The sequence below is a fragment of the Oncorhynchus masou genome, chromosome 5, assembly GCF_036934945.1.
Source record: "Oncorhynchus masou masou isolate Uvic2021 chromosome 5, UVic_Omas_1.1, whole genome shotgun sequence".
NCBI classification, from domain to species: Eukaryota; Metazoa; Chordata; class Actinopteri; order Salmoniformes; family Salmonidae; genus Oncorhynchus; species Oncorhynchus masou.
In genome coordinates, this window is record NC_088216.1 from 16,336,233 (window position 1) to 16,348,732 (window position 12,500).

At 44.1% G+C, this 12,500-nt stretch overlaps 2 protein-coding genes across 2 annotated transcripts in view; both read left to right on the plus strand.

The window, feature by feature from the left end:
• The window catches only part of LOC135534853 (parvalbumin alpha), a 352,035-nt gene that overhangs the window by 240,998 nt on the left and 98,537 nt on the right, over positions 1-12,500 (plus strand). The gene's annotated exons all lie outside the window — the stretch shown is intronic.
• Positions 1-12,500, plus strand: part of LOC135534677 (voltage-dependent calcium channel gamma-2 subunit-like) — a 98,836-nt gene that overhangs the window by 80,797 nt on the left and 5,539 nt on the right. The window contains 1 exon segment of the mRNA XM_064961595.1: positions 12,363-12,500. This exon segment is cut by the window's right edge and continues 3 nt beyond it. Coding sequence (XP_064817667.1) covers positions 12,363-12,500 — 138 coding nt within the window.

Below are 12,500 nucleotides of genomic sequence, written 5' to 3' on the forward strand. Positions count from 1 at the left end.
ATACACTGTATGCATCGACCCAGCTGACGTAGGAGACTACTCTACACGCACGCACACGCACACACACACACACACACACACACACACACACACACACACACACACACACACACACACACACACACACACACACACACACACACACACACACACACACAAACCTTAACCCTAACTTTAACTCCTAACCCTAACCTTAATCCCAAACCCTAACCCTTAACCCTAAAAGAGTATTTTAACAAATTCAGGACATGAAAAGAGTACTGACTCTTCAAAAGATACCTTGTCAGGACATTCTGGTGACTTTTCAGACATTCTGGTGACCTGTCAGGACATTCTGGTGACCTGTCAGGACATTCTGGTGACCTGTCAGGACATTCTGGTGACTTTTCAGGACATTCTGGTGACCTGTCAGGACATTCTGGTGACCTGTCAGGACATTCTGGTGACTTGTCAGGACATTCTGGTGACTTTTCAGACCACCGTGGTGACCTGTCAGGACATTCTGGTGACCTGTCAGGACATTCTGGTGACCTGTCAGGACATTCTGGTGACCTGTCAGGACATTCTGGTGACCTGTCAGGACATTCTGGTGACCTGTCAGGACATTCTGGTGACTTTTCAGACCACCGTGGTGACCTGTCAGGACATTCTGGTGACCTGTCAGGACATTCTGGTGACCTGTCAGGACATTCTGGTGACTTTTCAGGACATTCTGGTGACTTTTCAGACCACCGTGGTGACCTGTCAGGACATTCTGGTGACCTGTCAGGACATTCTGGTGACCTGTCAGGACATTCTGGTCACTTGTCAGGACATTCTGGTCACTTGTCAGGACATTCTGGTCACTTGTCAGGACATTCTGGTCACTTGTCAGGACATTCTGGTCACTTGTCAGGACATTCTGGTGACTTGTCAGGACATTCTGGTGAACTGTCAGGACATTCTGGTGAACTGTCAGGACATTCTGGTCCTGATAATGTAGGAAACATGTACGTACACACACACACACACACACACACACACACACACACACACACACACACATTTTCTGGTACACAGCAGAGTAACAGAACTCTCTAACCATTACGATATCTGCCATGGTTACGTAAAGAGCCAGATGTCATTGGCTGATGCGGGCAGAGGTTTCTTAAGGGGTTGTATGCCCCAGTGTCACTTGCGGTGTACATGCGTGCATTCATGCTTTTTTGCTTGTGCACTCATTTTACAATCACAATCTACATTGTGAATTTGCAGGTTGTATCTTAATGTGCCTACGTTGTATTGTTGTGAGGTCAGCCATTTGTGTTGTGGCTGAGTAAATTGGCCCAAACATTGGCACACCGGGCGGCCATCTTAGGTGTGGCTTAGTCTTTCAAATGACACATGGGGTGTGTGTGTGTGTGTCAGGGCTCTCCCCCTCTACAATGTACAAACACCCTCTAGAGAGTGTGAGAGGCCGATATACAGTACCAGTCAAACGTTTGGACACACCTACTCATTCAAGGGTTTTTCTCTATTTTACAACTTTCAACATTGTAGAATAATAGGTAAGACATCAAAACTATGAAATAACACAGAATCATGCAGGAACCAAAAAAGTATTAAACAAATGAGTTTCTTCAAAGTAGCCACCCTTTGCCTTGATGACAGCATTGCACACTCTTGGCATTCTCTCAACCAGCTTCATGAGGTAGTCACCTGGAATCCATATAAATTAACAGATGGGCCTTGTTAAAAGTTTTTTTTTATATTTCCTACTTAATGTGTTTGAGCCAACGTGTTGTGACAAGGTACAGTGCCTATTTTGTTGTCTTACAACCTGAAATTAAAATTGATTGTGGGGGGAGGGGGGTTTGTATCGTTTGACTTACACAACATGCCTACAAACAAACAAGAAATGAGACAAAAAAACTGAAAACTTGAGCATAACTATTCACCCCCCCCCCGAGACAATACTTTGTAGAGACAGCTTTTGCAGCAATTACAGCTGCAAGTCTCTTGGGATATGTCTCTATAAGTTTGGCACATCTAGCCACTGGGATTTTTGCCCATTCTTCAAAGCAAAACTGCTCCAGCTCTGTCAAGTTGGCTGGGTTCCTGCTGGTGTACAGCAATCTTTAAGTCATACCACATATTCTCAATTGGATTGAGGTATGGGCTTTGACTAGGCCATTCCAAGACATTTAAATGTTTCCCCTTAAACATCATGTGACAGATGATCTCAGTATATATACACAAGCATTCCATTGCACAAGTGGGACACAATCATGAAGTGGAACGACATTTATTGGATATTTCAAACTTTTTTAACAAATCAAAAACTGAAAAATTGGGCGTGCAAAATTATTCAGCCCCCTTAAGTTAATACTTTGTAGCGCCACCTTTGGCTGCGATTACAGCTGTAAGTCGCTTGGGGTATGTCTCTATCAGTTTTGCACATCGAGAGACTGAAATATTTTCCCATTCCTCCTTGCAAAACAGCTTGAGCTCAGTGAGGTTGGATGGAGAGCATTTGTGGACAGCAGTTTTCAGTTCTTTCCACAGATTCTCGATTGGATTCAGGTCTGGACTTTGACTTGGCCATTCTAACACCTGGATATGTTTATTTTTGAACCATTCCATTGTAGATTTTGCTTTATGTTTTGGATCATTGTCTTATTGGAAGACAAATCTCCGTCCCAGTCTCAGGTCTTTTGCAGACTCCATCAGGTTTTCTTCCAGAATGGTCCTGTATTTGGCTCCATCCATCTTCCCATCAATTTTAACCATCTTCCCTGTCCCTGCTGAAGAAAAGCAGGCCCAAACCATGATGCTGCCACCACCATGTTTGACAGTGGAGATGGTGTGTTCAGGGTGATGGGCTGTGTTGCTTTTACGCCAAACATAACGTTTTGCATTGTTGCCAAAAAGTTCAATTTTGGTTTCATCTGACCAGAGCACCTTCTTCCACATGTTTGGTGTGTCTCCCAGGTGGCTTGTGGCAAACTTTAAACAACACTTTTTATGGATATCTTTAAGAAATGGCTTTCTTCTTGCCACTCTTCCATAAAGGCCAGATTTGTGCAATATACGACTGATTGTTGTCCTATAGACAGAGTCTCCCACCTCAGCTGTAGATCTCTGCAGTTCATCCAGAGTGATCATGGGCCTCCTGGCTGCATCTCTGATCAGTCTTCTCCTTGTATGAGCTGAAAGTTTAGAGGGACGGCCAGGTCTTGGTAGATTTGCAGTGGTCTGATACTCCTTCCATTTCAATATTATCTCTTCCACGGTGCTCCTTGGGATGTTTAAAGCTTGGGAAATCTTTTTGTATCCAAATCCGGCTTTAAACTTCTTCACAACAGTATCCCGGACCTGCCTGGTGTGTTCCTTGTTCTTCATGATGCTCTCTGCGCTTTTAACGGACCTCTGAGACTATCAAAGTGCAGGTGCATTTATACGGAGACTTGATTACACACAGGTGTATTGTATTTATCATCATTAGTCATTTAGGTCAACATTGGATCATTCAGAGATCCTCACTGAACTCCTGGAGAGAGTTTGCTGCACTGAAAGTAAAGGGGCTGAATAATTTTGCACGCCCAAGTTTTCAGTTTTTGATTTGTTAAAAAAGTTTGAAATATCCAATAAATGTCATTCCACTTCATGATTGTGTCCCACTTGTTGTTGATTCTTCACAAAAAAATACAGTTTTATATCTATGTTTGAAGTCTGAAATGTGGCAAAAGGTCGCAGGGTTCAAGGGGGCCGAATACTTTCGCAAGGCACTGTATGCACACACCACTTTTCCGTTTTGAATTTTTTAAACAAGTTATTTTTTTCATTTCACTTCACCAATTTGGACAATCTTTTGTTTGTCCATTACATGAAATCCAAATAAAAACCCATTTAAATTACAGGTTGTAATGCAACAAAATAGGAAAAACACAGAGAGGGGTGAATACTTTTGCAAGGCACTGTAGGGGTGGTAAACAGAAGATAGACCTATTTGGTAAATTACCAAGTCTATATTATGACATGAACAGCTCAAATAAACAAAGAGAAATTACAGTACATCATTACTTTAAGACACGAAGGTCAGTCAATCCAGAAAAAGAATTTTGAAAGTTTCTTCAAGTGCCATCGCAAAAAACCATCAAGCTCTATGATGAAACTGGCTCTCATGAGGACCGCCACAGGAAAGACAGACCCAGAGTTACCTCGGCTGCAGAGGACAAGTTCATTAGATTTACCAGACTCAGAAATTGCAGCCCAAATAAATGCTTCACAGAGTTCAAGTAACAGACATATCTCAACATAAACTGTTCAGAGGAGACTGTGTGAATTAGGCCTTCATGGTCGAATTGCTGCAAGGAAACCACTACTAAAGGACACCAATAATAAGAAGAGACTGATTGGGGCCAAGAAATATGAGCAATCGACATTAGACCAGTGGAAATATGTCCTTTGGTCTGATGAGTCCAAATTTGAGATTTTTTGGTTCCAACCGCCATGTCTTTGTGAGATGTATAGTAAGTGAACGGATGATCTCTGCATGTGTGGTTCCCACCGTGAAGCATGGAGGAGGAAGCGTGATGGTGGGGGTGGGGGGATGGGTGCTTTGCTGGTGACACTGTCAGTGATTTATTTGGAATTCAAGCCACACTTAACCAGCATGGCTACCACAGCATTCAGCAGCAATACGCCATCCCATCTAGTTTGAGCTTAGTGAGACTATCATTTGTTTTTCAACAGGACAATGACCCAACACACCTCCAGGCTGTGTAAGGGCTATTTGTCCAAGAAGGAGAGTGATGGAGTGCTGCATCAGATGATCTGGATTCCACAATCACCCGACCTCAACACAATTGAGATGGTTTGAGATGAGTTGGACCTCAGAGTGAAGGAAAAGCAGTCAACAAGTGCTCAGCATATGTGGGAACTTCTTCAAGATTGTTGGAAAAGCATTCCAGGTGAAGCTGGTTGAGAGAATGGCAAGAGTGGGCAAACCTGTCATCAAGGCAAAGGGTGGCTACTTTGAAGAATCTAAAATCTGAAGTATATTTTGATTTGTATTACACTATTCTGGTTACTACATGATTCCATGTGTGTTATTTCATACTTTTGATGTGTTCACTATTATTCTACAATGTAGAAAATAGTCAAAAGAAAGAAAAACCCTTGGCAAAACTTTTGAGTGTTTGTACTGTGAGTTCATGTGTGTGTGTGTGTGTGTGTGTGTGTGTGTGTGTGTGTGTGTGTGTGTGTGTGTGTGTGTGTGTGTGTGTGCTTGAGCGAGGGAGAGATAGAGAGAGATCATTTAGCTGACTCTGGAGAAGGCTGTATGTGTGCATCCCTTGTGTGTGTGATGCGGGGTTATTGTATCTTTAAGAAAATGCACATTGACTGCACATGTCAATGAGCAGCGGGGAGGTGGGGTTAATGCGACAGGCCAGGGGGGAGAATGGGGGTAGAAAGGGGGAGGTTGGTGCCCGGCCAACTCTGAGGTCACCTTAATATTTAATCAGCCAACTGGAACCTTCCCCTGGAACACACGTTCTCTCTCTCTCTCTCTCTCTCTCTCTCTCTCTCTCTCTCTCTCTCTCTCTCTCTCTCTCTACCTCTCTCTCCCCCTCTCTCTCTATCCCTCTTTCTCCCTCTCTCTCTATCCCTCTCTTTCTCCCTATCTCTCCCTCTTCCCCCCTCTCTACACCACTCTCCCTCTTCTCTCCCTTTCCCCCCCTCCACCGCTCCCCCTTTCTCTCCCTCTCTCTCCCGCTCTTCCCCCTCTCTCCACCACTCTCCCCCTCTCCCCCCTTTCGCTCCCTCTCTCCCCCTCTTCCCCCTCTCTCCACCACTCTCCCCCCTTTCGCTCCCTCTCTCTCCCCCTCTTCCCCCTCTCTCCACCACTCTCCCCCCCTCCAACACTCTCCCCCTCTGACAGCTGTGCAGAAAAATGGAGAGGATGGAGAGATTGGAAATAAAGAGGGAGGAAGGGAGTGAGTGAGGGAGGGTACAAGAAACACCACTCGACCCCTATTACAGAAACACACAGACATTTAGTTGTACCATTGGCTGTCCCAGAGACTGTTGCTTGCCCAGTAACCACGACAATGACAACGCTGGAGGACAGCGAATAAGCCAATCAGAGGTCAAAGACACCGACAGCTGATGGACAGACAGATAAGAAAGTAAGCAGAGACAAAGATGAAGAGATAGAGAGATGGAGATACAGAGAGGTGGAGGGATAGAGAGGTGGAGGGATAGAGAGATGGAGGGATAGAGAGATGGAGATACAGAGAGGTGGAGGGATAGAGAGATGAAGAGATAGAGAGATGGAGGGTTAGAGAGATGGAGGGATAGAGAGATGGAGGGATAGAGAGATGGAGGGATAGAGAGGTGGAGGGATAGAGAGATGAAGGGATAGAGAGATGGAGGGATAGAGAGATGGAGGGATAGAGAGATGGAGGGATAGAGAGATGGAGGGATAGATAGATGGAGGGATAGAGAGGTGGCGGGATAGAGAGGTGGCGGGATAGAGAGATGGAGGGATAGAGAGATGGAGGGATAGATAGATGGAGGGATAGATAGTTGGAGGGATAGAGAGATGGAGGGATAGAGAGGTGGCGGGATAGAGAGATGGAGGGATAGAGAGATGGAGGGATAGATAGATGGAGGGATAGATAGTTGGAGGGATAGATAGTTGGAGGGATAGAGAGATGGAGGGATAGAGAGATGGAGGGATAGAGAGGTGGAGTGAGTCCTAATAGAGGAAGCAGTGAGAGAGAGAGAGAGAGAGAGAGAGAGGAGAGAGATGGATGGAGAGAGAGAGGAGAGGGGCACAGGGAGAGAATAGGTAGATAAATGGATGGAGAGAGAGAGAGAGGAGAGGGGCACAGGGAGAGAATAGGTAGATAAATGGATGGAGAGAGAGAGAGAGGAGAGGGGCACAGGGAGAGAATAGGTAGATAAATGGATGGAGAGAGAGAGAGGGGAGAGGGGCACAGGGAGAGAATAGGTAGATAAATGGATGGAGAGAGAGAGAGGAGAGGGGCACAGGGAGAGAATAGGTAGATAAATGGATGGAGAAAGAGAGAGAGAGGGGCACAGGGAGAGAATAGGTAGATAAATGGATGGAGAGAGAGAGAGGAGAGGGGCACAGGGAGAGAATAGGTAGATAAATGGATGGAGAGAGAGAGAGGAGAGGGGCACAGGGAGAGAATAGGTAGATAAATGGATGGAGAGAGAGAGGAGAGGGGCACAGGGAGAGAATAGGTAGATACATGGATGGAGAGAGAGAGAGAGGGGAGAGGGGCACAGGGAGAGAATAGGTAGATAAATGGATGGAGAAGAGGAGAGGGGCACAGGGAGAGAATAGGTAGATAAATGGATGGAGAGAGAGAGAGAGGGGCACAGGGAGAGAATAGGTAGATAAATGGATGGAGAGAGGGCACAGGAGAGGAGAGGGGGACAGGGAGAGAATAGGTAGATAAATGGATGGAGAGAGGAGAGGGGCACAGGGAGAGAGGTAGATAAATGGATGGAGAGAGAGAGAGGAGAGGGGCACTTGCACAGGGAGAGAATAGGTAGATAAATGGATGAGAGGAAGGGGCACAGGGGAGGCAGACAAGAGTTAGAGACATGGATGGAGAGAGAGAGAGGAGAGGGGCACGGGGAGAGAGTTGCATTAGTACATGGCAACAAAGTGTCACAGAATTTAATAGAGGATCCAGTGAGTGTGTGAGAGAGAGAGAGGAGAGAGAGAGAGAGAGATAAATGGAGAGAGAGAGAGAGAGAGAGAGAGAAAACCTGAGTCTACGCCTTCACTATGGTGAATCACTAAAACAATACAGAAATAACGGAAAAAGAAGGAACAGCATGTCAGAAATCAGCTCAATGTAATTGAAGAATCCTAACCACTTCTAACCACTCTAACCACTTCTGGGAAAATTGGAAAACACTAAACAAACAACATCACGAAGAATTATCTATCCAAAATGGAGATGTATGGGTAAACCACTTATCCAATCTTTTTGGCTCTATAACAAAGAATAAAGAGCAAAAACATATACATGATCAAATACAGATCTTAGAATCAACTATTAAAGACGACCAGAACCCACTGAATTCTCCAATTACATTAAATGAGTTACAGGACAAAATAAAACCCTCCAATGGAAAAAGGCCTGTGGTGTTGATGGTATCCTCAATGAAATGATCAAATATACAGACAACAAATTCCAATTGGCTATACTAAAACTATTTTACATCATCCTTAGCTCTGGCATCTTCCCCAATATTTGGAACCAAGGACTGATCACCCCAATCCACAAAAATGGAGACAAATTTGACCCCAATAACTAGGGTGGAATAGCGTCAACAGTAACCTTGGGAAAATCCTCTGCATTATCATTAGCAGACTCGTACACTTCCTCAATGAAAACAATGTACTGAGCAAATGTCAAATTGGCTTTTTACCAAATTACCGTACAACAGACCATGTATTCACCCTGCACACCCTAATTGACAACCAAACAAACCAAAACAAAGGCAAAGTCTTCTCATGTTTTGTTGATTTCAAAAAAGCCTTCACCTCAATTTGACATGAGGGTCTGCTATACAAACTGATGGAAAGTGGTGTTGGGGGTAAAACATACGACATCATAAAATCCATGTACACAAACAACAAGTGTGCTGTTAAAATTGGGAAAAACACACACATTTCTTCACACAAGGTCGTGGGGTTAGACAGGGATGCAGCTTAAGCCCCACCCTCTTCAAAATGGATGGAAGAGAATTGGAGCGGGCACTAGAAAAGTCTGCAGCACCCGGCCTCACCCTACTGGAATCCGAAGTCAAATGTCTGCTGTTTGCTGATGATCTGGTACTTCTGTCACCAACCAAGGAGGGCCTACAGCAGCACCTAGATCTGGATGCACAGATTCTGTCAGACCTGGGCCCTGACAGTAAATCTCATTAAGACCAAAATAATGGTGTTCCAAAAAAGGTCCAGTTACCAGGACCACAAATACAAATTCCATCTAGACACTGTTGCCCTAGAGCACACAAAAAACTATACATACCTTGGCCTAAACATCAGCGCCACAGGTAACTTCCACAAAGCTGTGAACGATCTGAGAGACAAGGCAAGAAGGGCATTCTATGCCATCAAAAGGAACATAAATTTCAACATACCAATTAGGATTTGGCTAAAAATACTTGAATCAGTCACAGAACCCAATGCCCTTTATGGTTGTGAGGTCTGGGGTCTACTCACCAACCAAGACTTCACAAAATGGGTCAACACCAAATTGAGACTCTGCAAGAATTCTACAAAAATATCATCTGTGTACAACGTAAAACACCAGATAATGCCTGCAGAGCAGAATTAGGTTGATACCCACTAATTATCAACATCCAGAAAAGATAAAGAGCAAAATTCTATAACCACCTTAAATACAGATTCCCAAACCTTCCATAACAAAGCCATCACCTACAGAGAGATGAACCTGGAGAAGAGTCCCAAGCAAGCTGGTCCTGGGGCTCTACAGGACAAACACAAACACACCCCACAGAGCCCCAGGACAGCAGCCCAATTAGACCCAACCAAATCATGAGAAAACAAAAAGATAATTACTTGACACATTGGAAAGAATTAACAAAAAACAGAGCAAACTAGAATGCTATTTTACATAGAGAGTACACAGCGGCAGAATACCTGACCACTGTGACTGACTCAAACCTAAGGAAAGCTTTGACTATGTCCAGACTCAGTGAGCATAGCCTTGCTATTGAGAAAGGCCACCATAGGCAGACATGGCTCTCAAGAGAAGACAGGCTATGTGCTCACTGCCCACAAAATGAGCTGGAAACTGAGCTTCACTTCCTAACCTCCTGCCAAATGTATGACCATATTAGAGACACATATTTCCCAAAGATTAAACAGACCCACAAAGAATTAGACTTTTGATAAACTTTTGATAAACTCATACTTATTGAGTGAAATTCCACAGTGTGCCTTCACTGCAGCAAGATGTGTGACTTGTTGCCACAAGAAAAGGGCAACCAGTGAAGAACAACTTTAACTATTTGTACATTGTTACAACAGACAGAGAGAGAGAGACAGAGAGAGAGAGAGAGACAGAGAGAATTGAGAGACAAGACAGAGAGAAAGAAAGGCAAAGAGAGAGACAGAGAGAGACATGATTTCAGAAAAGAGAGAGAGAGAGAGAGAGACAAGAGAGACAGATGAGAGAGACAGATAGAGAGAGACAGAGAGAGAGAGAAGAGGAGAGTTGGGGAGAAAGACAGAGAATCAGTGATGGGTCTCCCTGTCAGCACTTTGGGGAAAATAGAGAATGTGCTTAAGATGCATGGAGGAGAAGAGGAGAGGGTTAGAGAAGATGGAGGGGGAGGATGAGGTGAGGTGGTGAAATGTTAAGCTAGTCGGGCATAATTAAAGTTTCAAGTGTGCATGTTACCAGGAATGACAGCTGTTCAAGAAAGAGAGAGACAAATGTCTGAGTTTGCTGATGATCTGGAGACTTCTGTCACCAAGAAGGAGGGGGAGAGCAGCACCTAGATCTTATGCACAGATTCTGTCAGACCTGGGCCCTGACAGTAAATCTCATTAAGACCAAAATAATGGTGTTCCAAAAAAGGTCCAGTTACCAGGACCACAAATACAAATTCCATCTAGACACTGTTGCCCTAGAGCACACAAAAAACTATACATACCTTGGCCTAAACATCAGCGCCACAGGTAACTTCCACAAAGCTGTGAACAATCTGAGAGACAAGGCAAGAAGGGCATTCTATGCCATCAAAAGGAACATAAATTTCAACATACCAATTAGGATTTGGCTAAAAATACTTGAATCAGTCATAGAGCCCATTGCCCTTTATGGTTGTGAGGTCTGGGGTCCGCTCACCAACCAAGACTTCACAAAATGGGACAAACACCAAATTGAGACTCTGCATGCAGAATTCTGCAAAAATATCCTCAGTGTACAACGTAGAACACCAAATAATGCATGCAGAGCAGAATTAGGCCGATACCCACTAATTATCAACATCCAGAAAAGAGTAGTTAAATTCTATAACCACCTAAAAGTAAGCGATTCCCAAACATTCCACAACAAAGCCATCACCTACAGAGAGATGAACCTGGAGAAGAGTCCCCTAAGCAAGCTGGTCCTGGGGCTCTGTTCACAAACACACCCTACAGAGCCCCATGACAGCAGCACAATTAGACCCAACCAAATCATGAGAAAACAAAAAGATAATTACTTGACACATTGGAAAGAACTAACAAAAAAACAGAGCAAACTAGAATGCTATTTGGCCCTACACAGAGAGTACACAGCGGCAGAATACCTGACCACTGTGACTGACCCAAAATTAAGGAAAGCTTTGACTATGTACAGACTCAGTGAGCATAGCCTTGCTATTGAGAAAGGCCACCGTAGGCAGACATGGCTCTCAAGAGAAGACAGGCTATGTGCTCACTGCCCACAAAATGAGGTGGAAACTGAGCTGCACTTCCTAACCTCCTGCCAAATGTATGACCATATTAGAGAGACATATTTCCCAGATTACACAGATCCACAAAGAATTAGAAAACAAATCTAATTTTGAAAAACTCCCATATCTACTGGGTGAAATTCCACAGTGTGCCATCAGAGCAGCAAGATTTGTGACCTGTTGCCACGAGAAAAGGGCAACCAGTGAAGAACACTTTAACCATTGTAAATACAACAAATATCTATGCTTATTTATTTTATCTTGTGTCCTTTACCATTTGCACATTGTAAAAACACTGTATATATATAATATGACATTTGTAATGTCTTGATTGTTTTGAAACTTCTGTATGTGTGATGTCTACTGTTAATTTTTATTGTTTATTTCAGGTTTATATATTATATCTTACTTGTTTTGGCAATGTTAACACATGTTTCCAGAGACATGCCAATAAAGCCCCTTGAATTGAATTGAATTGAGAGAGAGACAGAGAGACAGAGAGAGAGAGACAGGGAGAGAGAAAGACAGAGAGAGAGGGGAGAGAGAGAGGGGTGGAGAGACAGAGAGAGAGCGAGAGAGAGAGAGACAGAGAGAGAGAGAGAGAGAGAGAGACAGAGACAGAGAGAGAGAGAGAGAGACAGAGACAGAGACAGAGAGAGAGAGAGAGAGAGAGAGAGTGTGTTATGTCAAAATTTCTCGCACTTTCTCTATATGAAGGCAGTTTGTTTTCTCAGAGTCAACAAGTCTTGGTACTGTCATTATTTATTAGCCTTTTTTCCTTCAGTCTGTGTGTCAGTCATCCCACAGTATTCTACTCTGTCTCCTCATTTAGTGTGTGTGTGTGTGTGTGTGTCCTTCAGGTGCGGTGCGAGCCTCCAGTATCTTCCCCATCATGAGTGTGATCCTGCTCTTCATGGGAGGGCTGTGTATAGCTGCCAGCGAGTTCTACAAGTCACGCCACAACATCATCCTCAGCGCAGGCATCCTCTTCGTCTCCG